Here is a 25,500-nt window from a genome sequence, read left to right as displayed (position 1 = left end):
TTTTGTATTTTTATTACTAAAGTCTTGTTGTTTTGTTAACCCCTTAACGCCTGCCTGCATCTGGGTTCTTCAGCCACACCTGAGCGTGACAGAGGACCCTGTATGTCAGGGCTAGTCAACTGGCGGCCCGCGGGCCAAATGCGGCCTGCATGCCAATCATCTTTACCTGGCCCGCCTTAATATTTCAAATAAGTGGAGAGACTTTGAGAATGGTGTGTTTTAAGATATGCGTATCCTGAGACGCCACGCCTTTGAAAGTTCAAAACGCTGCTACATTCAATATGAAAGTAATTCCCGCGGCTCATAACGATTGACGTCTTGTAATGCGATTCGAGTTGATAAAGCGAGTCAGTTTGCGGACGCGATGGTTTGCGCACGCGATAGGTCGCGATCCAAAACGCGTCTTGTGACCTTGAAAGTAACTGCAGGAAAAGTACTGTACTACACCATGTGAACTATTGTCTCAGATAAGGAAATAACGATGTTGTTTTTATTACTGCATTCGTTATGTATGATTTAAACCGCTTTGTTTACGAAAACAGCCGTTCATCTCCTTCCAGAACTTGCACTTCAAACGATCTGCCCTACGTGCGTGGGGCACATGCATGCGATTGGCATTCACCCGAAGATTCGATAATAGCGTTCAGTTTCTTGCACAGATCGATTGATTCGCTTTATTAGAGTCTGTTTAACGTCAAAGGGCAGGGATTACTTTTGTGCTGAATGTATTAGCGTTTTTGACTTTTTTTATTTGACTTTCATTAATTCAATATCTTCATAAATATCATGTTGAAAAAAACAATACCACCCACATCTTGGAAGTACTGGGGGACTGTGGGTGAGTAGATTAACAGCAATTTCATTCAACATATTAGGTAATATAAGATACAATTAAAAGACAATATCCCTTTTAATTAAATATCATGAAAATGTATATACTGGATGCAATATTTGTGTGCATGTTTTAATATATGACCTGTAAGTAACATCATCAAAAACAGTATAAAAGGAACAAAATGCAATAAATAACGGAAATACAAAATAACAGAAGAAATTATGATATGGGAAAAAACTGGCCCGCATCCTATTTATACTTTTGGAATCTGGCCCTCAAAGAAAAGTAGTTGAAGACCCCTGCTGTATGTGAAGAGGCTGCATTAATTCATAGGGATGTATTTTGATTTCAGGAGAGCAATTTAGGACCCGACTGGAATTTAGTCATTTCCTTGTGCATTTTAGTCAAACATTTCTTTACAGTGAATTAGATATATCAAAACATATCTCAGCCATCCTTAAATCCATAACATCAGCCATCGTGCGTGTATTACATCAGAGCATAGTATTCTATGGACGATGAGAAATGACTTAATAAAATGCATGAATAAAGAAATGAATAAATACAGACAAAATTCAATTCAAACAACGTAGGGCCTAATCGATACTTTAACATAAGTCTGAAAACACCTGCAGTGAGGCTTTAAAAGTCACTCAACGTAAAGAAATGTCATGTATAATTACACTTTTTCTCACCTGCAGCAGGTCTGAGGGCAGAAGGGCTGGTAGAGGGCACCACTGAAGTGATCAGTCACTCTCAGGGGCTCGTGGCACGTCTGGAGAGCCTTCTGGTGCTGGGGAATGACAGTGACATTTCTCTGCGTGTGGAAACCGTGGATGCAGATGAGGTCAAGGTGATCCAAGCCCACACGCTGGTGCTGTCACTGCAAAGCCCAGTGTTTGATGCCATGCTCAGAAACCGCAATGGCAGCACGTTAGTTCTGCGAGAAATGGCGGAATGTATGGCTGTGTTTGAGAAATTCATCAGGTGAGACCTTTGACCTTGCGGAACAGGTGGAGGATATGAATTCACATGGTTAATGTCAATAAAGCATTTAAAGTTGTAACGTTGGAATGTATTTATTTTGTTTTACATTAAAAAAATCACACACATCATATCGAAACCTATGTGGTTTTGACACTTTATAAGGACATTGAGGCGTAATGTGAAACTGTTTTTATTATTGTTCAGGTGAAACTAGAAAATTAGATGTTATAAAAAGCACTGTGAAGTGTGAAATGTATACGAGTAAAAACCTGCAGTGATGTATCATCCAACAAGGGATCAAGATCTAACATGTTTAGACATGTTATACGGACATTCCCACGTGTCCAAGACTGTCCCTACTGGCCAATGTTGGAATTGCAACCATCCTTCCAATAATCAGTGCATACTCATTTATCAAAATCATTGAAACGAGTGATGATTTTAACTCTCTGATCTTACTAAGCCAGCTTTACTGTTTAATGAGTAGGGCTGAACCAGGTGATAATACAATGACGAAGTGTGGCTAGCGTGAGAAGATGTTTTGGTTTCAAGAGCACATACCGCCTACACGTTCAGAATTAGCTGAACTCTTTTGTTTAGGGTTCTGTTTGCTCTATAGCAATCCAAAGGATAAGACAACAAAAGCACTGTTTAAAGGATTTTAAAGAGGGAAGGCAAGGTGAATTCATGTGGTAGACAAGAATGACTACAAAGAACTTACAGTATATTTGTTAAACGTTCCCTCAGCCCAAGGTGTGTTATTATAAACTTGATTTACATTTTTGGGATATTGTTTCAGCAATATGACTCATATACTTGCTATATTTGACTTTAAGAACTGGATCTCTTTCATGTCATAAGTTGGAATTTGAATTGAATAGTCCACACCTTGCAGGATGTTAAAATAGAATGACAGGTGAATTTTTTCCCAGTTAGATTTTGAAGAAATGCAACGCAATAAAAGTAATTCTCAGAAGTGTGTTCTTCTATGGTTTATAAGTAAATGTTAATTCATTTAATACAAGGCCAGATGTGTGAATTAAATACAAATGTCTTGAAGTGCATTTTAAACATTGATCAATGTTATCTATTTCTGAAAAAAAACTTGTATATTGTGTATGATGAAATTCAAAACACACTGTATAATGCTTCTCGCTTTATTTGTAGATATCTGTATTGTGGTGAGCTCTCACTGCAGTTGGACCAGGCCGCACCGCTGCACAGACTGGCTACCAAGTATGGCATTTCCAGCCTACAGCAAGGACTAACCCAGTACATGAGCCAGAACTTGGCCAGCGATTCTCTCGGCGATCATGTGGTGGGTTGGTTCCAGTATGCCACGTCGGTTGGCGACACAGTGTTGAGAGACAACTGCCTTCAGTTTTTGTCATGGAATCTGTCATCTGTGCTTCAGAGTGCAGAATGGCCGTCGGTTAGCGTGGAACTGCTAATGACCCTGTTGCAGCGCTCTGACCTAGTCCTCAAGAGCGAGCTAGAGCTGTTCGAAGCCCTCGAAATCTGGCTCACTCGGAATGACCCGGACAACCTGACTGCCGAGAACGCCCTTCGCCTGGTGCGCTACGCCATGATCCCTTCGCGAGAACTCTTTCGCCTTCAACGGCATTCGCCCATCCTGGAGCGCCACCACGAGTCAGTGCGCGATCTGCTTTACATGGCGTACCAGTTCCACTCGGCCTCACCGCTTCAGTTGGCCAAGTTCTTCGATGTGAATTGCAGCCTCTTCGTGCCACGCAACTATCTCTCGCCCGTATGGGGCTCCCAGTGGATCATTAGTAACCCGGCGCGGGACGACCGCAGCAGCAGTTTCCAGATGCAGTTGGGCCCCAGTGGTTTCGACTCCAGTAAGCGAGTGACGTGGAACGCCCTGTTCTCACCCCGTTGGCTCCCTCTAAGCTTGCGGCCCATGTACACAGAACAGGGTGCCATGCAACCACTGCGCACTGATGGAGGAAACGGTGCCGGCCAGCCTCGTATCATCATTACACCTGCTACTTCCAGTGCCGATTTTGCAGGCGTGAGCTTCCAGAAGACTGTGCTCGTCTCGACCAAAAAGCAGGGCAAACTTGTGGTGCGGCATGTGTTCAGCTTCCACCAAAGCACAGAGGAGGTGGACTTCCTGTCTGATGTGGACCTGCAGAATCACACATCTGAGTACCTGGTGGATGGAGCGCTGTACTTGCACATCATCGTAAAGCCCATATACCAGACAATCACAGCAACCAAGAAATGATATAAAAGAAATGCATTGATGCATTTGGATGACGGTTTAGCATCATGCTTCAGCAGTTGGTCTACAGAAAACACAGTTAGGATGTAAATATATGTTCATGGTTTAGAAGGTCAATGCAATATTAAAATGCAACACAATAAGAGGAGATGTGTTCCATCCATTATACATAGTGAGTTAGGGTTTACTGTCAAACAAAGTGTTAAAAAATTAAACAGTATGTTTAATGTGTAAAAATGGCTTGTGGCATACATGTACTAAATTGAAACAGGCTTTGATATACATTTTGCCTTCAAACATAAGTCATATCACAGTTAATTTTTCTTCTTTGACAAGGCTGGAAGAAAAAGAAAAAGCATTTACATTTTTAGGAAAATCACAGCATGCATGTGCGTGTAACCACAACATCCTATGTCAACACTGGTCTCATTTGTTAAAGACAGAGAACAACTCAGATTTTAAATTAGTTATGCAAATATTCACAATAGTATTGTGCATTGTATACTGTAGACAGTAATATTATTTTTAGTTCACTTTAGAATAAAAAAGATTTTACCACAATTACAACAACTGTTGTAACTTGTTTTTAGGTGCTAATTTAAATACAATGAGAAATATCACTCTTTCAAATCTTGTGCAAATTTGCAATGGCATAAAATGTTAGTTTAATGATTTACAGTAGGCTTTTATAGTAATGCTATGCCACTTATGTCACTTTTTTCCTTGCCTGTATGTTTTTTTTTGCATGTTGGAATAGACTCTCCTGTGCAACAGGTCATTAAATAAAATATACTCTACGTTCTTCCACATTGCACATAGTTATTAACCAAACAAATAAATACATGGATATAAAATCAAATGCATGAAACATTATACCTTGTTACACAACTAAAAATGGACTCCAAGATAGCAGATGAATGATTAAAAAGTATTTTTATCATTTAAATGTAATTGAAAGTCCTTAAATAAATACATACATACATGCATACATACATACATGGGGTCAAATGATTTTATTACACTCACCTGCACTTTACACACTTCACATTTATACCTATTTAAACCATGAGCACTATCTATTCTCCAAGAGACACAAAAAGTATAATTTGCCTAAAAATATAACTGAGTAAAAGTACTTATAAATATGAGTACAAATATGACCCATAGAGTTTCTATTTGCATTTTCAGTTTCGATATATTACAATAAAATACTTTAGCAATGAACACTCATGCTTTGAAATACACACACACACACACACACACACACGCACGCACACACGCACGCACACACGCACGCACGCACACACGCACGCACGCACGCACGCACGCACGCGCACACGCACGCACGCACGCACACACACTCTTGTATGACAACAGCGCATGCAGCTCCTCCTGTTTCCCCGGCGCATACCATTTACGTGAAACTACCAACCCCATGATCCCCTGCGTCGTCAGGCAGGAAGAACGTGTGTTAGCAGGGGCTCGCGCTGATCCAAGTTAGGAGCTCTCAGCTGCTAGCCTCGGCCCATCATGTAAGTGCCTGCCGAGGTTTCTTTTGCAGAACGCTTGCAGAAATCTCCCCTTCGCGCTTTGCGAAGCGTGCATTTGAAATCGTAACAATTGCACGGAGAAGAACTCACCCGACGGCCAAAGCTTCCGATTGCATGAAGATCGGGGCTTGTTTTTTGCACCTTTGTTGCTGCTTGAAGCCTCGCTGCGAGGGATATATGGAGGGAGGGAGCGAGGATAGCAAAGTCTTTTGTGCTTCCCCTTCCCCCAAGCCGAAAGAGGAGATGTCTGGGCCAAAATCAGGTAACTACTTTCTTTTTATTCGTGCAAAACCTAGGAAATGCAGCCAGTGTTGCATGTCTTGCAAAGTGCACGTCTGCAGCTTTATCGTGACCGATGCATGTTAAAAGTTTGATAGCTCGAGAGGGTCACTTGCATTTCCTGTTTTAATGATCTGCCCTTTTGCAGAGTTTCTGGTGTGGCGATGCTCCCCTTAGACGCTCGCTATTTGCATTCTTGTTGTGCCAGGATTATTAAAAGATACGCCTTCTTTCCGCGTTGAGGAACTGCCTAGCCAGCAATGCAAGCGATTGTGCAATGGCAACGTTGTCCGCGCCCGACTTATTAGCACGCACGAGGCTTGATTTTCTCTCGGAAAATGGTTTTATTGTGACGTGACGGCGACTTCAGCCACCGTCTAACGATTTAAATTCGCGTGCGGAACTTCTGACGTGGTTGCACGCGAGGTGCATTAAATAACGTTAAACTTTGCCCGACGGTGGCGTCTGCACGTCCAATAGGGAAACAGGGACCTGACAACCAGGTTGCATACCATGTCGAGCTGGAAAACGACGCTGAACTTCAGACAATTTTTATGAGTTGCCCGTACTGTCCCCGCCGATGGGCGTAATGGAAAATAATTTGGATGCTCTGTCATGCAAGCTTTGTTCCAGCAGTAATGCATAGGTAGACGCTGCAAAAATATAGAGCTAAATATAGTTTTGTTGCGAGCGTCTGCTGCTGCACACTGTGGGTTCAAATGTGCAACGCAAGTCTTCATGCACAAAAATATCCATGCAATCTTAAGCCAAAAGCTGCAAAAAACAGCCCACACCCCATATATGCACGATTACTGTTAACCTGTTTGTATCTTTTGGAGGAGCAATGCAGGAATTCGACTCTGGAGATTTTGCAACATTCTGAATGTACTGTATAGAGCCTGTGTGTGAGGTTTCTCGCACCTTAGGCTGAATTGACATGCATGCATGCATGAGTCCAAATCAATGCCACGGCCAGCAGCTGTTGTTCCTGCGCTGGGGGTCAATTTGATCCATGAGCCAAAGTCAAGGAGCTGGTTGCGATGCAAGAGCGTTTCAATTTGATAAACAGATCGTGCATTAATAGGCGTGGTTCAAGAACGTCTAATTCTGACACCATAATGAGGTGGTTTTTCAGTGGTGAACAAGCAGTAATTGTGTTGTTGTGTAACAGTGACACACCTGCGGAACTAAATCCCCATCAACCCACCCCTCCGTCGTGCAAACAAACACAACTTCACCTGTGCAGGGAGGCTCCAGGTAGTGGACTGTGCCCATTTAAGGTGTTCCTCATAGCAGCAGTTGGGCTTCTGGTTATTGCATGATTGCATTGAACTGAAATCTAATAATATATCGCCATTTCTCTTTAAAGCATGAACTTCTGCATGTTATTTTGCATGCGTTTTAGTTTTTGATTGAATTGTAGGCTACGTGGTTTTTGTAGTTTTGTTTAGTTACTCATTTTCATGGCCATGCACGTTTTTATCTTTCAGATGCACAATTTGCTCATATGTTTTTAGTGTGAATATATCTAAAATGTGCTCTATATGACAACAGAAAGTGCGATTGCAGGGCTGTTTTGAGTACAGTGTGTACTGCGAGAAACTGCAAGTAGATTTTTAAGTCTTGGCAACCCTTTTCCTGTTCTGTGAGTGATCATCTGGAAGAACAACCCCCCTGTGTCAGTGGGGGTCTATCTTGTGCACATTGGCCACTGATTTACTGAGTTTGCACTGCTGCTGAGAACAGGCCGTGTTACATGGCGTGCCCTGCTTTTGTCCCAGCGATGCACACATCGCCCTGCAGCCAGACCTGCTGTTTTGCAGCGTGCTGCCACCATGCGCATTTGTTACGTTTGCCATGCAAATGCGACCTGTAAGCTTCGGTCTTATAGATACTAAATCCCCCATTTCGATGGCTCAATTGTTGGTGACTGTCCAGCCTGGCTTGCCTTGTTGTTTTGGTGCAATAGCAGTACAATTGTTTCAAGCTTTGTGCAGCTGATCCCAAAGACCTTTCACCTTTGGGCCGCGTGCATGGAGAGGAAAACCGTGCATGTTTCCACGCATGCTTGAATGCTGAAAATCAGGGCATGGAATCCTCGCAGGATGCTTGCATGCAAATCCCAGACTGCAGGTCAACACGCGTGCATCCAAGCCTCTGCGGCTAGTTAAAGCGATGCATGCATTTTCATGAGACTAAGTTGTGTTTAATGGGGCACAGAGATGACAAGCACGGGAGTGTCCTTCTGTTGAATTGTTTGCGAGTGACTATTCTGATGACTCTATTGTCCCTGTCTTACTCTCTGTCTATCTCTCCTTTCTGTGGGACTTGAGCTTTGCTGGGTCGCAGGAACTGCATTCTGCCATTGATCCATCTTATTGCAGACTTCTGAATAATTGACTACTTTAAGGGCTTTTTTCCCAAAGACAGCCAGGGTGTCTCTTACCATAGTATTACCAACAGTATCACTTTTCCACAAAGGCTGGGCATTAGCATATTGTGATTATAATTGTCACGACAGCAACGATAACAGAGATGCCATATTTCAGCAGGCGATTGAAAATTACCAATGCAACTTTTTTTTGATTTAATACTACTGCAAGTTTTCTTTTAAAAGTATTGAAATTAATGTTAACTAAGTAAGTTGCAGCATTTTCTTGTAGCTGTCACGCATTTCTCAATTTCTTTAAGCTTTCGAGGAAATCTAACAATATTCATTTATTTTATTATTACTTGAGCAATATGTTTTTGTATTGGACTGGATATAATATATAAAAATATACACTATTGTTGTTTAGTAAATCTGAATGTTATAATCGACAGTGGCAGGTGTACAGATCTAATCTTTTGCGATGCATTTCCCCACTGCTGTCTGTTTATGGTCACATGAGACAAAACCGACTGTTATGCATTATTACCTCGAGTTTGGCCGTTCATAAGTGCAGACACATTGCCGTGATGAGCAAGCGCTCATCATAGAGTTTTTGAAAAGGTTTTGAAAGCAGATGTCTCTCATAAATTGAGTTATTATTTGGTACTTCTGATGTTCTAGGCAGACTTTGTTACTCTTTCTTTTTTTCATTGATTGTTGCTGTACTGAATCCCCAGCCCTTTTTACATTTCTAATTATGTTAAAGAGCCAGAGCATGTATTGTGTGTTTATGTCAGAGAGATTTAGTATTTAGTGCACACGAGGGACGATGTTTCTCTGCAGGGGGCAGTAAATTGCTTTCTGTTGTTAACCAGCGAGTCCAAATGTGTTTGAGATGAAGGCAGAGCTTACTTGGCCCCACATGCACAATTGTGTAAAACCATCTCGTATGCAGAAATAATCCTTTTGCAAATGACAAAATTGAATAATGAGGGTGCAAAATTCCTTACAACACGCAGGGGTTTATTCAGACAAACAATGCTTTAGGCATTTTAGAATTTAGTTTATACTATTCAGTGTGCTTTTCTTCACATTGTGGGATGATTTAAAGTAGATAAAGTCTTAGCTTTTGCTCATACCAGTGATGGTTTAAAATTTCTGCTGTTATCATCTATCTCGCAACCAATTATGCTAAGTGCTGTATAAAAGAAAGATATTATTTTCCACTTGGTGGGACTGCTACAGTGTTTTGTGGAAGAAGACTGAGCAGAGATTAGCTGGCAACAGGTTGTTGACTCCGCCCACCGGTAGGGCCTTGCTCTAATTCTGCCAAGTGGTCCATGCATCGTGAAATTGAAATTTCTTATGCTTAGAAGTGAATAAAGCTATCATGCTTTATTTAATTCTAGAGATTGACCACCGCTGCAACTGTTAAATAATTTTTAGTTTTTATTCAATTTCAGGAGGCTGTTAAAGGTGAAGTGTTTAAAAATAAATAGTATAAAAGAAATCACCTATTTTCAAAGTCAGTGTTACTGCGTTGGGCTTGTCTTAATTCTTCCAAGTCATGTTTTGATAGATGTTTATTAAAGAGATAGTTCACTCAAAATTTAAAATCTTTCATCATTTATTCACCCCACACCTGTATCACTTTTTCTTGTGCAGAACACAAAAGAAGATATTTTGAAGTACGTTGGTAACCAAACTAGGGCTGCAGCTATCGATTATTTTAGTAATCGAGTATTCTACTGATTTTCCATCGATTAATCGGGTATTCGGATAATAAGTACTTTTTCTTTATTAAAGATCAATGAATGACAACGAATTTGTTTCCTTTTTAGAAAAATTAACATATTTATTGCTGAAATTGCATCCATTAACATCTGTGAAAACTAAACCAGTTTAGTACATTCCATTGCCATATTACATTCAAAATGCAATATAGGCCTAATACAAATGTATAAATAAGAAACATTAATAAAAAAAGAAAGAATAATTTCAAAGGTAAACAAATAACTTCAGCTTATGCATGATGCATTTAGTTTATATAAATTAGTTTGTTTCTTTTTTACTATTAAATAGTAATATATTTGTCCACATAAAAATACCGAGTTAACCTGACTTTTATTTTGGCAGGTCGTCGGAAGACGCTTATTTTTTAGTGTTAGTTTCACTCAGTAAAATGTTCTGAAATAAACTCTCAGAGCAACTCTGGAGATGAAGTTCATGTGTTCATGTCCTCATAAAGCGCAGAGGCAGACAAATTCATGAGCATCACGCGTGTAGCACGTTAAACTGTGCAGTTCATTCACGCAGACACGCAGAACAGACAGATGGCATGTGTAAATAACAGGATTCGGCGTCCACTAGTTCGCATCTAGTTTTATGGACTCAATGCAGCCGGAAAACAAGTTTCACTCGCAAAATAGACTAAAACTAAGTAAAATAGCAGTTCACCATTTCAATAAGCTGTCAGTTATTTATCAGCATGAGACATACGTGTGAGCGTGTGAACAGACTAAAATGCGTGTGTCTCACGGTGAATGCGTGAGACTTGAGAGCCCTGTACCAAACAACGTTTTCCCCTATTGACTTCCATTGTATGGGCACATACAACTGAGACATTTCTCAAAGTATCTTCTTTTGTGTTCCACAGAAGAAATAGTCATATACAGGTTTTAAACATCATGAGGGTAAATAAGTGATCACAGATTTGCTATTTTTGTATGGACTATCCCTTTAAGGATAGATTGAAGAAAGCATCTTTTGTAGCTGTACAGCTTCTAGTCACTACTGCTGCGTAGAGCGGGCTGTTATCCTTCTCGTTCTGAAGATGACATGTCATTCCTGGACTGTCCTATCAGTGGAAACCAGAGGTAACCAGAGGGTCTGCCATCTTTGGAAGTGTAGAGTGTCTTCCAAACTGCCAGTGCGGTCAGAGGGGCCACACAGTCGGCAGCTCAAGAGAAGTTATTTTCATCTCTCTCTCCCTTACTCTCGCTCTCTTTCTAATTCACCGGCCATCCTCTGAGTCCCTGAAATTCCATTGAAGAACTCTTGGGATTGTTGGAATTCTGGGCAGAGTGTGTGAGTGGGATGGTGAAGGCCTGGAACTGGCCGTCTTGGCTTTTCTGAACTGCAGACACGTTGACCTGGCACTGGGCAGACGACCACCCATCATGTCACAGATAACACAACAGGGCTCAATAAAGTTCATGGTAGGACACACTGTGGCAATTATCCCTGACTGTATATTGTTAGCCATCACTTGAGGCCTGGCGCTACAGAATCTGCCAGACATTTGTACCAAAACAGACTTTTGATAAATTCATATAAAACAAAACAGAAATCTGATAAATTCATATAATGTTTTAAGTTTCTCAAAAGGCTTTTGCTAACTTGTCTGTCAAATCTGAACCCTGTGTGCTTTTTAGTAAGTTAGAAGGCTGAGCTCAGCAAAAAAAGCTCTGTGTGTGTGTCCTCAAGTTGTTAAACAAACATTGAGGCAATTTAAAGCCACAGGACTTTTATATTGTACAATTAATAATTCTATGGATAATGAAATATAGTTTCAAAAGCAGATGCCCAGACTTGACATGATGTTCTAGCTACGTATTAAACAATTTATTTTGTTTTCTGCCAGTAATTCATTATTTAATCTTTTGATCATCTGCTTTCAATCCTGTGACGCTTCTTATTTCTAATTACCTTTGGTTTACCATGGTATTCTTCCTTTAGGGTTTGGATAAGTAACGAGCAACGTCTGAAATTGCATAATAGGATGGTTTAAAAAAAAGTTTTGAATTGGTACATAGGAAGCATTTATTTTTGCATTTAAAATGTAACATACAACATAATACAAGACAATGCAAGACTATACGTTACATGAATTGGGCCACAAGACACAAAAACAATTGGGACGAAATTGATTTTTTATAGCATATTCTTTAGGTAACTCAAAAAGTCTTGTTAAAGGGGTGGTTTTCCCAAAAATAAAATTCTTTCTTCTGCAGAACACAAAAGATATTTTGAAGAATGTCGGTAACCTAACAACGACTGTACCCATTTACTTCTATTGTATGAACACAAAACCAATGCAGGTCAATGGGTACCGCTGTTGTTGTGTTACCAACATGCCGTTACCAAAAGTCATACAGGTTTGAAATGACAAGAGGGTAAGTAAATGATAACAGATTTTCATTTTTGGGTCAGTTAACCCTTTAAAATCCTTATAGTTTTCACTGTGTAAAATATACATCACCATCAAAACAACATGTTGGACCACAATAAAAATAGAATCTCGTAGTAAACAAGAGATTCTTTTGAATCAGACGCCTTATTTATCTCAGCTAAATAGGAATTTCTTTGTGAACAAAGTATGCTTATATGTCTCCATGTGCTTCGTTCGTCTTGATGGTGTTGCTGATCATTTGCGCATGGTGGGTTCAGTGTGTGGATGAGAACTTCTCCAGTCTGTGCAACACGCTGCATGTCCCTGCTGCTAAAAGCACATTTTTATCTCTCCATTCACCCCATCGGTTTACCCCGCACAGTCTAAAGGTACATTTATACTGACAGCAGGTAAATCAGAAGTTGTCAAGTCATCGCTTTGGGTAACCCCGCCCACAGAGAAATCCCATTGGCCCATGATCACACTCCACAAACATGTATTAAAGGGATAGTTCACCCAAAAACGTACATGTTTAATTCATCCTCGTGTCATTCCAAACCTGTATGACTTTCTTTCTTCTGAAGAATACAAAAGAAGATATTTTGAAGAATGTTGGTAACAACCTTGACCCCCATTAACTTAAATTATAAGGACACAAAGCCACAGAGACATTTTTCAAAATATCTTCTTTTGTGTCGGAAGAAAGTAAATCAAACAACGACGTGAGGGTGAATAAATGAGGATTTAACTTTTGGGTGAACTATCCCTTTAAAGTTTTTATTGCACATAACATTACCAATCCCTCTTCTTCTTCATGTAATATTTTTTTTATAATTGATTGCGTTTTAGTGTCATACAGTGTCTCTGCACTTGGCATGGACGGGTCGTGATCCCCCATCCGGCCACGTAACCAGCTCCTGAGTGCTTTGAGAATTGTGACCTGGAGGGCCAAAACTTGTTCTATTTGGCGAGATCGAAGTGGCTGTTTAATGCTTATGCAACATTTTCGACAAATTCTGCAGTTACCAAAGTCACAAGAAGGCCCGGTCGGTGAGACCAGCCGTTATGCCACATCACTGATCTGATGAGAATGTGAAGGCTATCGGGTGTCGGCCAGTAATGCGTCAGCATGTGTGATTTTAAAGGATTAGGGCTTTCAACATAGAACACTGCTCGAGTCGGTTGCTAGGGAGTGAGCTCCAGTTGTGGCACAGTTATTTTGGCAGCGTTGACCTGCGGTGCGTTCTCAGTGGGCACACAATCATTTCGTGGTTTTGTACCATCACTTTAAAAGGGCTTGGAGTCCTTAGTGGGGTTTTTGAGTGTCAGCTTTCTGTTTCCTTTGTTGTGTTTGAAAATGCAGGTGGGAGGGGTTCAGAACAACTCTTTTCAGGTAACAATAGTGTAGAAGGCATACTGCATGACTATAGGCGACACTGATAATAAACATCTCCCTTCTCACGCTACAGCGGTAAATCTGTATAGCTTCTCAGGATGAGGCGTGCTTTATTGTATAATTGTGAAAAAATGGGAAGTGTCTCAGTTTTTATTTCCTGTCTGTGGGTGCGTGGCGTGGTCAGGATTGCTCACAAGCCACACCTTAGCTTGCAAGTATTGTTCTGTGCCTACTAAAGGATAGTTCACAAAAAAATAAAGAAACGCATCAGCATGTTGTTCAGAACCTGTATATGACTTTCTATGGAATACAAAAGAGGATATTTTGAGAAATGTCTCAGTGGTTTTGCGTCCCTACAAGTCAGTGGTGGCCGATGTTGTTTGGTTACCAACATTCTTCAAAATACCTTCTTTTGTGTTCTACAGAAAAATATACAGGTTTGCGATCACACGAGTAAACTAGAGGTTTATTATTTTGGGGTGAACTATCCCTTTCTTTATGGTTTCTGTTTCTAATTTATATTTAACGGGATAGTTCACCCCAAAATGATAAACCTCTCGTTTACTCATGTGATCGCAAACCTGTATAATTTTCTGCAGGACAAAAAATAAGGTATTTTGAAGAATGTTGGTAACCAAACAACATAAATTCAAATACTTTATGGTTTCTATGTTGTTTGGTTACCAACATTCTTCAAAATACCTTCTTTTGTGTCACAAATATATTTGATATTTTTTAGTTTCTTTTAAAGCTAAATAGGATTAATTGATTCGTTACTGAGTCATCCCTTGAAAACATGCTAGACAAAAACAGTGTTACTTTCTTTATAATTATTAAAGCACCCTTTAATAATAATAACTCTTTACTGACTCAGTTTATATAACAGTTGTACTTTTTTAAGTCTCTTTTTTAAGCCTTACAGTACACACAGTAATAGTTATCGGCTAATTTCAAGTTGGAGGTGAAAAAGACTTGTGGTTTTAGTAAGTGACGAATCGCTGCTGCCCATTCATTCAGCGAATGACTCGTAAGACTGAATCAAACCAATAACTCATGTCTGAGACTGATAAAAAATCAGTGTTCTAAACCGTCTCCTTATTTTACCAATGCTTAGCTTTTGATATTGATTTATAATATGATAAGGTCAAATTTAGCTGGAAATGTCAGTTTGACATAGTTTCACTTGCATTGACAGAATTGCAAAATAATATACTGTACATTACTGTGTCTTCAGAGGTGTAGAAAGACCTTACATAAGGAAGTGTTATGAGCTATTTCTATCTACATACACCGCGGGTCCCCTTGCATGGAATTGTGTCAGCCACCGTAGTGCTTCGAAAGGTGGGGGTGTGGGGGTGGAGTGAGGTGTTGGTTGCAATTCACAACCTCACCACTAGATGTCGCTTAAGTCCACACATTGCTCCTTTCAGCCCACGTGAAGATAAATACGCAATTTAACCTTCAATTTCATATTTAAAACTGAGATAGCAATATAGAGGCCAACGTTATGGATCGCTGCTTTAAAAGCGCTGGTTTCATGATTTAGACTTCTCTATTCCTCAATGCTACCAGTGACAGCATCACAATAGAAAGGGGTGCTATCTCTTTATTATCGTGGTATAAATATCATTACAATGATTCAGGTCTTGTTTTTTTGTTCTTATCCTACGAATGAAGGTCTCCAAGACTCCCAGTCGTAACTCCTGACGTGTTTTACAGTTCAGCACACACTCGAGTCCTTTAGCACAAGTTGTTCCTATTGTTTGCATTTAGCAGACTGGAATCGGTCGGTCAGGTGGGCGTGGCTGCGATGCTGGTTACTTGCGTGCCATCAGGTATGCGGATTGCCCCACTCGGGTGTCCGTCACGATGAGTCACGCCCGTGCCAGTAGCGCCTGGCGGAGCTGCTCTGCTCCGTTCCAGACAGAGAGAATGCACCTGATGCTGCCGCCTCGCCTCCCTCAATCACACGTGCACTCTCACGCTCTCTCGCTTTTGCTCGGCCAGGATCTGGAGCCGCTTGCACTGTCTGATCGTGAGTGCGGTCTGGGAATTCAATGGAAGGGCTCAGAAAATGCCTCTATTGTTTAAACAAGCCTTTTGATTTTCTTATCTCACATAAGCGTTTTCTTCACAACAAAGGCAAACTCTACTGACTTTGATGTAACGCTACATTTTTTCCTCCTCTCCACAGGTAAAAAGAAGCCCCCACTCAAGCTTCCAAAAGAGGCGTTTGAGAAACCCCAACCTGCACCCACGTAAGACCTAATGCAAATTTCAACTCTCACGCTTTTTCTTGACGCTCCCTAGAGCGCATTTCAATTCATGAACTGGGTTTAGAAAGCAATGTGTTTTTAATCAGCTTTGAGATTCGGTCTGGGTTTGCAAGTAGAATAGATTCAGTAATTAAGGCTGGCATCAGTCAGCGAGTCATTCACCGAGTAAGATGTGAACGCTCAGTGGGATTTCTCTTTCACGCAGACCCCCGAGAGACCTGGACTCCAAAGCCTGTGTTACCATCGGAGAAAAGGTACAGCTCATCCTTCTTTCTGTAATTGGACTGATGAAAGTGCTTGCGTTACTTACAGCTTGTCATTTCATGTGTCAGCATCGTCTGCTTTCTTCTTCTGTCTTCGTTTTCTTTTTGTATGATTAACTGTTGAAGAAACGGACAAATGTTCGAAAATAAACCATGAGGAAAAAACTAAACGATAGTTACATTTTAGTTCCTTAATACTATGTGTATGTAAAAATGGGCATTTTTTTGTTTGAAATATTTGGAAACATGCAACCTGATCTTAATTAACTTAATCCGTCAACAACAGTATTTTCTATTATAAAACTATATTCAAATATACGTAATGCGTGGGATGTTTGTTTCATGGTTATTAGCATTGTATCAAAATGGTTCTATGAACATGCTAAACCATTAAAATAATGCATATTTGTAATATAAAAGCTCAGTTTTTATAAGCTGTTGTGCAAAATGATAGGAAATTCCCGAAAGAAATTTAAAAAAGTACAAATGTTTTTTGTAGTGGGGTTTCAATTCGCATGCAACCTTTTTTCAACGTGTATCATATCGTACAAAGCAAGTAATTTATATAACGCTTCTTTTCAAATGTCATATTTTGCATTGCTTCTTATGATGATATAAGGCTCTGTCCTGAGCTCGGGTACAGACCCGCGGGTCGTAAAGAACGGCCCAGTGCACATTACTGCCCTTTTGTATCCGACTGATTGTGGGCAGCGTGGAATGCACTTTACTGCCTCTCAGGCTGTAACAATATTTATTTTAAACTCATCAAATAAGTGGAATTTTCCATTGGCAGAGATGGTGGCTTTTTGTCTTGTATCCGACCCAAAGATAAAGTCACTTTAGTTTAGTTTCGCAAGTCAGACTGGCACACTTTTTTGCAAGGATTTGTGTTGTATGGCACCATGATTCGAGGCTTTGCAATGGCGATTAGAAATTGGCATGAAAAAACAATTTCCATGAATGGTTAAAGCGATGCTTCACCCAAAAATGAAAAGTCTGTCATTTACTCACCTTCGAGTTGTTCCAAATCTGTATACATTTCGTTGTTCTGATGAACACATAGAAAGATATTTGGAAGAATGCTTGTAACCAGACAGATTTTGCCCCCCATTGACTACCATAAAATACAATGGTAGTCAAAAGTGCCCCAGAGCGGTTTGCTATCCTACATTCTTCAAAATATCTTCTTTTGTGTTCAACAAAATTACAAAATGATAAAGTAATTTTTCCTACTATGGGAGTCTAATGGGGAGCAAAATCAGTTTATAAGCATTCTTCCAAATATCTTTCTCTTTGTTCATCAGAACATTTTTGGGTGAAGTATCCCTTTAAGGTATCCACGCTTTTTCATTCTGTATACCTCCATGCCTCAAATCTAACAGGAAACAACTGTGCCATTTCTATTTATTGTCTTCCAGGCTGTCTGCATTTTTGTCCTCTGTTTATCTTTTGTGTCTTTATCAGTCATTCTTTCTTCATCTGTATAGCGTCTCTCAATGAAGTACAGTTCCTTGACCCCCCCCCCAAAATACCTTCAATGTGTTTGTGTTTCTGAGCAGAACTTTGTGGTGAAGGCGGATGATTTGGAGCAGATTGGAGAGTTGGGCCGAGGGGCGTATGGAGTGGTGGACAAGATGAGACACGTCCCCAGTGGCGTAATAATGGCTGTAAAGGTGAGTGTATATCAGCTCGCTCGAGCTTTGAAACTTCCAGTTAGGGGAAATCTGTCAAAAAAACTGTCTCGTCTTGGAGGTTTATTCAAATGAAGTGAAAGGGCAAAGATTTTTTGTCCTTCCTGTAGCAGTCAACTACCGGAGGTCTGCAAAACAGTTTAAGTACGTTTGTAAAAAATCGCTATAGTGAAAATCATATGAATTTTTTAATAATAATCAAGTTTTGGATCTCGATTATTTTATGCAGAATTTATTGACGAAATGCATTCAAGATTATTGCTGACACATGCTCTCCCTGCAGCGCATCCGGGCCACGGTAAACACGCAGGAGCAGAAGCGACTGCTGATGGATCTGGACATATCAATGAGAACAGTCGACTGCTTTTACACTGTTACCTTCTACGGGGCACTTTTCAGAGAGGTACACATCAAACCATTGCTCACAGAAAGAGAAAAACCAAGTGCGCCGAAGCGTTTCGCTACCATTTGATGTGTTGCATTTGTTGCTGTGTGCATTTGATGTTATCACCACCTGATTTTATCAGACATCTGTTCTACCTGATGAACAGCAATAAGCGCTTCAATATAATACACAAAGAGGGTCTGAGCAACCTATCTGTCGGAATCAGTTTCCTCACGGCGTCTGGGCTCCGCTATTGTACTTCAAACCAATAGAAAAGTTCCACAGGAAGTCCTACAATGGGAATGTTATTAGTCATTTCCTTGATGTCTCATTTGTATGACAGTTGTTATGTCTCACTCCCTAACACATGCTCTTACCCGATTGGTCGGTTCTGTTGTCAGGGTGATGTGTGGATCTGCATGGAGCTGATGGACACCTCTCTGGATAAGTTTTACAAGCAGGTGCATGAGAAGGGTAAGACCATCCCTGAGGACATCCTGGGCAAGATCGCAGTCTCTGTGAGTACATCCTGATTTCCGCCAGTCCATCAACACTGACAAACTTTGTTTGTGGCCTTTTGGATTGATGTTTGTGGGTCATAAATAGCTTCATGCACAGGGGTACCTGTAGGTTAACTGGTAAAATGTGGTGCAACTATGCCAAAGTCATAGGTTCGATTTCCAGTGCACTAACATTAAATAAAGTCGATCTGCATAAACGCATCTGCAAAATGCCTGCAAATAATTTTCTCTTATAATCTTGTTCTCGAATTTCTAACGTAAAATACTAACTGTTTTATAACAACATGTAATAGAATTTCTGTAGGGTTGTAGCGATATGTTATTGTATCACAAATGTATCTTAGAGCCATGGCAATAAATTTGACCATATGACTTCTGTTTAATCCTATTGGTAGCTCTGCCGACACGACCTGCGCCGTGTAAACGTATCAAATATTTTACGGTTTTTTTAAATATGTGCTTTAAATTCTCGTATCGCATTTAAATTTCCCAATTCCTTTTCATGTTTTTATTTTGTGCTAAAATTCAGTTTTATTATTCAGTGACGGATCTATTAAATTTGTATTAATTTAAATGTACAAGGTTACGTTGGTTATTTTGTTAATGTTTTGAAGTTTTTTTGATCTTTTTGTTTGTTTGTTTTTTACATTTTGTTCAAAATATTGTAATAAAATCGTAATTGTAAACCCATTATCAAGTATCGTATCGAATTGTGAACTAGTTTTATTGTTACACCCTTAACTGTCTGTGATTGGTCCAGTAAACGGATAATCCCGCCTCAAACTCACACGAGTTTACAGAGAGATTATATACGTTTTTATAGTGTCAAATTGTGCTAAACCGAAAAAAATCGCACACTTAATACCTTATAAAAAGCATCTGCAACGCTGAAGGTGAATTTTTTTATAAAACTGTCATTTCTCGTCCTTCATTCTGATTGGTTGAGCATACAGTAGATCTAAAACGTTATAAAATACCCTGGTTTGTAACTGCTGACCGCATTACATAGCCTAAATATCACTTTATTTACTTTATTTTATGAAACATTGCTACGCATATGAACATTGGATCAGGATTTATTTAGAGAAGTAAAATCTCGTTCATACAGATTTAATGCTCATTACTTTTATTTGCATGCCCGGTACATGAATACATGAAATCATTACTGTGTAATTCTGAGCCCCTGCAGATCTGTAATAAGTGTGATGTTTTATATCCTCACTGCAGATTGTGAAAGCATTGGAGCATCTCCACAGCAACCTACAGGTGATCCACAGAGGTGAGATGGGACACGGGCGAGCGATTTGCTCACAGACTTTATTTGATTTTTATACTGTAGGTGTACTAATAAACTGGATGTTCAGTGGTGCGGAGTTCCAGAGATGATGAACTGCTTCTTCAAGATGACTTCTCTCTCTTTCTCTTTGAGCTAAATTATATTGTGTTTTTAATGATGTCAACACATGCTTCCTTGTTTCAACCCTGTTGTATCTTCCCTTTTTCAGATGTGAAACCCTCTAATGTCCTCATAAACATGCAGGGGCAGGTGAAAATGTGTGATTTTGGCATCAGCGGGTATTTGGTGGATTCAGTGGCAAAGACTATGGATGCCGGCTGTAAGCCATACATGGCGGTAAGCACGGGTTGTTTTATGCATGCACTTTTGCTATTTTCTGATATTGCGACATAATTCCAAATGATGAGAATATTTAGCAGAAACTAATAGTGGGCAAACAGAATGAATTTTTACTGAGCTAAAATTGTTACTGGTATATAACAGATAGATGGTAGTAGTATGTATTAGTGCTGTCAAACGATTAATCTCGATTAATCGCATGCAGGATAAAAGTTTGTGTTTACATAATATATGTCTGTGTACTGTCCATAATAATTTTGTACTATAAACGTATGCGCATACATGCATATATTTAAGAAAAATATAAACATTTATTTATATTTAAATCATTGGCAAATGCAAATAAATACATCTAAATATTTCCTAAATATATGTATACATGTACAGTATATGTATGTTTTTGTGTTTATAAATACAAAAATATTACTTAAGCTCGCTTTACGTCAACACACTATGTAAAAGTTATGTAGGGTCGATTACAAGCTGATGATATATTTAAACATTAGACATTTATGCTTAAAATAGTTGAAGATCTAAATAGTTTTGGCAAGAATATGAATATTTGATTTGCTTTACTGTACTTAGAGCCAGACTACAGGCTTGGCTTTATTTTAGGCGACGATTAGACATAGATGAAGTCTGAGTGCTTGAAGAATGAGACACTGAGTCTCTGGAGATCTCTCCTGAAACTCTTGAACAAGAGTCTCGCCTCAGGCTTTAGCTCTGAGTCTGTTCATACTGACAGAATCCAATTGTGCCTCCGGAAATGCACAGCTGGCTGTAAAAAATGGTATGAATATCAAAATGAAACTTGTCGTCAAGGTCCGAATGTATTACGAGCAAAAGAAACAACAGTACGTTTCATACCGCTCTGTCTCAGACTCCATCTGTGTACCATATTTATCAATGCACACTTCCTCTTTTTCCAACAATCATTTAATTTTTATTTCTCCGTCTCATTCACAGCCTGAACGAATCAATCCGGAAACCAATCAGAAAGGATACAATGTCAAGTCTGACATCTGGAGTTTAGGAATCACAATGGTACGTCTCAGCGACCTTGAACACTTTATAATAACTTTTATTGATATAACGTTAACAAGCATTATTACATTTGATTGTACTATTTATGGGATTTTAACACGAGTTTCTTGGTCTTGACAGATTGAACTGGCCATTCTGAAGTTCCCCTATGACTCATGGGGAACACCATTTCAACAGCTAAAGCAGGTGGTGGAGGATCCGTCCCCCCAGTTGCGTGCCGACCGCTTCTCGTCTGAGTTTGTGGACTTCACGTCACAATGGTGGGAAAGCCTTTATATATGTCTATATGCACACACACACACCAGGGGCCAGTTGCATAAACATAGCCGCTAAGTTAAGACTGTGTCTTAACAACTGGTCCCACGGACTAGCAATTAGTTAAGACTAATAAGTCTTACTTTTTAGATTTTAATTAGCTCAATCTTCCTTTTTATGTGACTGACTTAAAGAAGTTGTGACCAGTCTTGAAGAAAAAAATTGGATGACTAACTTGTAAGACTAGTCTAAGCAGTTTATGCAACCGGCCCCAGGTATTAACAATAAAGATTGTTTATTGCAGTAATTTACAGCTGTGCAGTATTTTTACTTGCTCTACAAACCTTTTCATAGGCCCCACCACAAAAAGGTATTTTTATATGAAAAAAAAACAATTGAGTTATAAATATAATTTATATTTTTAAATTCATCCTTATTGTTGAACCCTGCACACATATTTAGAAAGAGGAATCCTTATCTCATTCATATCTCAACATTCAACCAAACATTCTCAAATTGCATCTTCGTAGACATGAGATTTAAAATGACGTTGTAAATTTGTGTATTTTAAAATGTGTATTTATGCATAAAGAATAGGGCCGTTAAACGATTAATCGCATCCAGAATCAAAGTTTGTTTATATAATAATATAGGTCCGTGCACTATGCATATTAATTTTGTATTTATAAAAACACACATGCATGCATATATTTAAGAAAAATATAAAAGAAAAATTAATAAACATTTATGTACAAATTAAATTATTGGTAAATAAATATAATAAAATACATGTAAATATTTTCTACACATGTATGTTTACGTGTATGTGTTTATAAATACAAAATGAATATGCACAGACATATTATGTAAACACAAAATTTATTCCGGATGCGATTAATCATTTGACAGTCCTAGAATATACATTATTAAAGTATTTTAGATTAGCATTCTTTCACTTTTGTCTCCAAAAGCCACTCAGCCTTTACCTAGTCATGTAAGTATATTGGCTCATGATCTGTTTTCATTGACTCAAACATGGGACGATTGCAAATGGAAATTCTGCAAAATGCCATTTCTCTAGTAACACCACTGACACCACATAGTTTCACGAAAGTGAAAAGACTCGCACCTTGACTCCGCATTGTGTAGTAGGAAATCGAACAGGAAGTTAAAACCCTGATTGCATCCTCTCTTTCACATTCTGTGGGGAGGCCAGAGAACACTGCATTGAGGTTAAACTCTGCTAAAGCTCAGTCTGCATTTGTCACATCTCTAACGTGCATGTCTGTTTTTGTCTGGTTGTGTTTCAGTTTAAAGAAGAATTCCAAAGAGCGGCCAAACTACACAGAATTAATGGTGAGTTTATGCAAATGGACTCGTTTTGTAGCAGTCCTGGTTTTGCCATTAGATGTCAGTCTTGCGCTTTTTATGACTGTTCACCATTGCATTGAATGATTCATAGCAGCTCTCTGATGCTTTTAGGTAATGCTCAGCGGTTGACCAGTCACAACACTACATGAAATATATGTTGTTCCTTATATAATCATATAAGTTTTAATAACGAGGGTTCATGAAAATATATTCATGTTCTTTTAATGCACATTTCACATTTTAGAACTGGACACTTTTGAAAAGGAAATATTGAATATGAAAAGTATTAAAACATTACATAATTATTTATGTATTTTATTCTATATTTTATAATATATAAATGATAGTGGTAATTTCTATGGTGCATACATTTTTCTGGTGATGCTCAGCTATAAGATATTGTAATTGCAAGTGCAATTTCTTTTAAGTTTTATTTAGTAATACATATTAAAAATGAACTGTTCATAATAATATAAGTTATGCATACAAATTTATGTACACTTCTGATGAGTTTGACTAAATATTGTCGATCATACTCTCTTCCACATGCAGCAACATCCATTTTTCACCCTCCATGAGTCCAAAGACACCGACATCGCTAGCTTTGTGAAGAGCGTCCTCGGGGACTGAGCACGTCCCTCTCGGCAAAACTGACGTGTTGCCGCGGGGGGGAGACGGGACTGTTTCAGAAAAAAGCACCAATAGCAAGACTCAACACCTGTAAGACACGCCCACCTCAGCAGCGGTGCGCAAGCACCAGGAAGGTCCGGGGAGAGAACACAAAAACTGAGGGGGGCGGGACGTTTCCTAGTAACACACCGGAGTAGGGCCTGGGGCGGGGATCTTAGTGCGTGTGTGCACGTATGCGTGGGTTCGTGTGCGAGAGCGAGTGCGTCTGTGTGCGTGTGAATTATTCGCCTGCCTGTATGTGCATCCATGTGCATTAAAAGGTTTGACTGTCCCAAGTCTGAATTTCAAGTCACACTTTTTCAATCCCAGCTTTTCCTCTCAGTTCAAAAAGCCGTTTTAGCATCTGGTGAGAGTCTGACATCAATGTTTCCCCACTGGCATTTCGGTATCAAAGTATTCAGCAATGTTTCCAACGTGCCCCCTCCGGTTAACTTAGAAAAATAAAAATGAGAGTGGTATAGATATATTTATCTATTATCTAGATATGTATATATACTCAAATTGTCTCTTGAATTTGTTAAATGAGTACACAAGGACTATATACTGTGTTGGCTGTGAGTGATGGTTATTAAAAATGGATGAATGGAGCACCTCTTTCTTTTCTCTCTGAATTTTCTCTCAAATTCCCATCTGAATTTTCGAAGACAGATTGGTGCGTCTGTGTCATCTTATGCTTATCTCAGATCAGTTTGTTAATGCTGTTGAAATGTAAAGGGTTAGGAACTGAAGAGCTGTCCATGTTAACAGCTAGATAAAAAGTACTTTGCTTGGTCGTCTGTCTGTGTGTCTGTGTCTGTGCGTGTGTGCGTGCTTTATTTGCAACGCTATACCAAGGTAATTTGGGGCAGAAGGTATCTAAGTCTGTTGGCTACAACTAGTTGTCTCTGAACCAATCAAATGAAATGATCACTCTTTCCAACTGCAATCCAACTGGAAATATATTACTATTATTTTTATGATGATAATTATTATTTTACACCGTGCATATGTATTAACAGTAATGAGGTGTTCTGCCAATTCTACGTGTTGTAACTGCTGTTTTTCTCATTGGAAACTTGACAATTTCTTTTTAATTTTACGGTTGCGTGCAGGTGTGAGCGTGTGATCTTTTGCGCGCGTGTTAAAGTGAGAACGTGTGCGTGTATGCGTGTGGACGTTGGGTTACGGTCTAAACACACGTAGCTGACACTTATTTCAAAGCTTCACTGTGATTTGGAAGCCTGATTTTGTGCCTCTTAAAAATGCAAAAAAATCAACAATACATGAAAACTACAAGTCCCACAATGCTTTGCTTCCCACAGTTTTCAGATAGTGGCGACGGGTCTGTTGCTTCGCTTTTTGGGCTTCTGGTTTTATTCTTGTAACGTTTCTGTAAGTTGAAGATGACGTATGCGTGCGAGCGTGTGGGTTTTTATTTTATTATTTTATTTTTTTGTCTTGTGACCACTGTATACAGAATGGATAACACTGCTGATTTGCCTGTAATCGTTATATTGTTTGATTCAAACATAAAAGTTCTCTTATATCTTCA

General features: G+C 39.3%; 2 protein-coding genes across 2 annotated transcripts in view; both read left to right on the top strand.

Annotated features, from left to right (window-relative positions):
* The window catches only part of btbd17a (BTB (POZ) domain containing 17a), an 8,606-nt gene extending 2,720 nt beyond the window's left edge, over positions 1–5,886 (top strand). Inside the window, exons 2-3 of the mRNA XM_057358853.1 lie at positions 1,537–1,822; positions 2,990–5,886. Coding sequence (XP_057214836.1) covers positions 1,537–1,822; positions 2,990–4,073 — 1,370 coding nt within the window. The 3' untranslated portion in view covers positions 4,074–5,886. The remainder of the gene's footprint in view (positions 1–1,536; positions 1,823–2,989) is intronic.
* On the top strand, positions 5,527–25,500 carry map2k6 (mitogen-activated protein kinase kinase 6). Its single transcript, XM_057358858.1, has 12 exons — positions 5,527–5,882; positions 16,032–16,095; positions 16,319–16,367; positions 17,936–18,049; positions 18,351–18,470; positions 18,854–18,970; positions 20,201–20,252; positions 20,479–20,606; positions 21,576–21,653; positions 21,774–21,913; positions 23,219–23,264; positions 23,832–25,500. Exons 1-12 carry the CDS (start codon positions 5,735–5,737, stop codon positions 23,907–23,909), a joined length of 1,134 nt encoding a protein of 377 aa, XP_057214841.1. The 5' UTR covers positions 5,527–5,734; the 3' UTR covers positions 23,910–25,500.

This window comes from Triplophysa rosa, linkage group LG18, assembly GCF_024868665.1.
Source record: "Triplophysa rosa linkage group LG18, Trosa_1v2, whole genome shotgun sequence".
Lineage (NCBI taxonomy): Eukaryota > Metazoa > Chordata > Actinopteri > Cypriniformes > Nemacheilidae > Triplophysa > Triplophysa rosa.
This window is presented reverse-complemented; position numbering and strand designations above follow the sequence as displayed.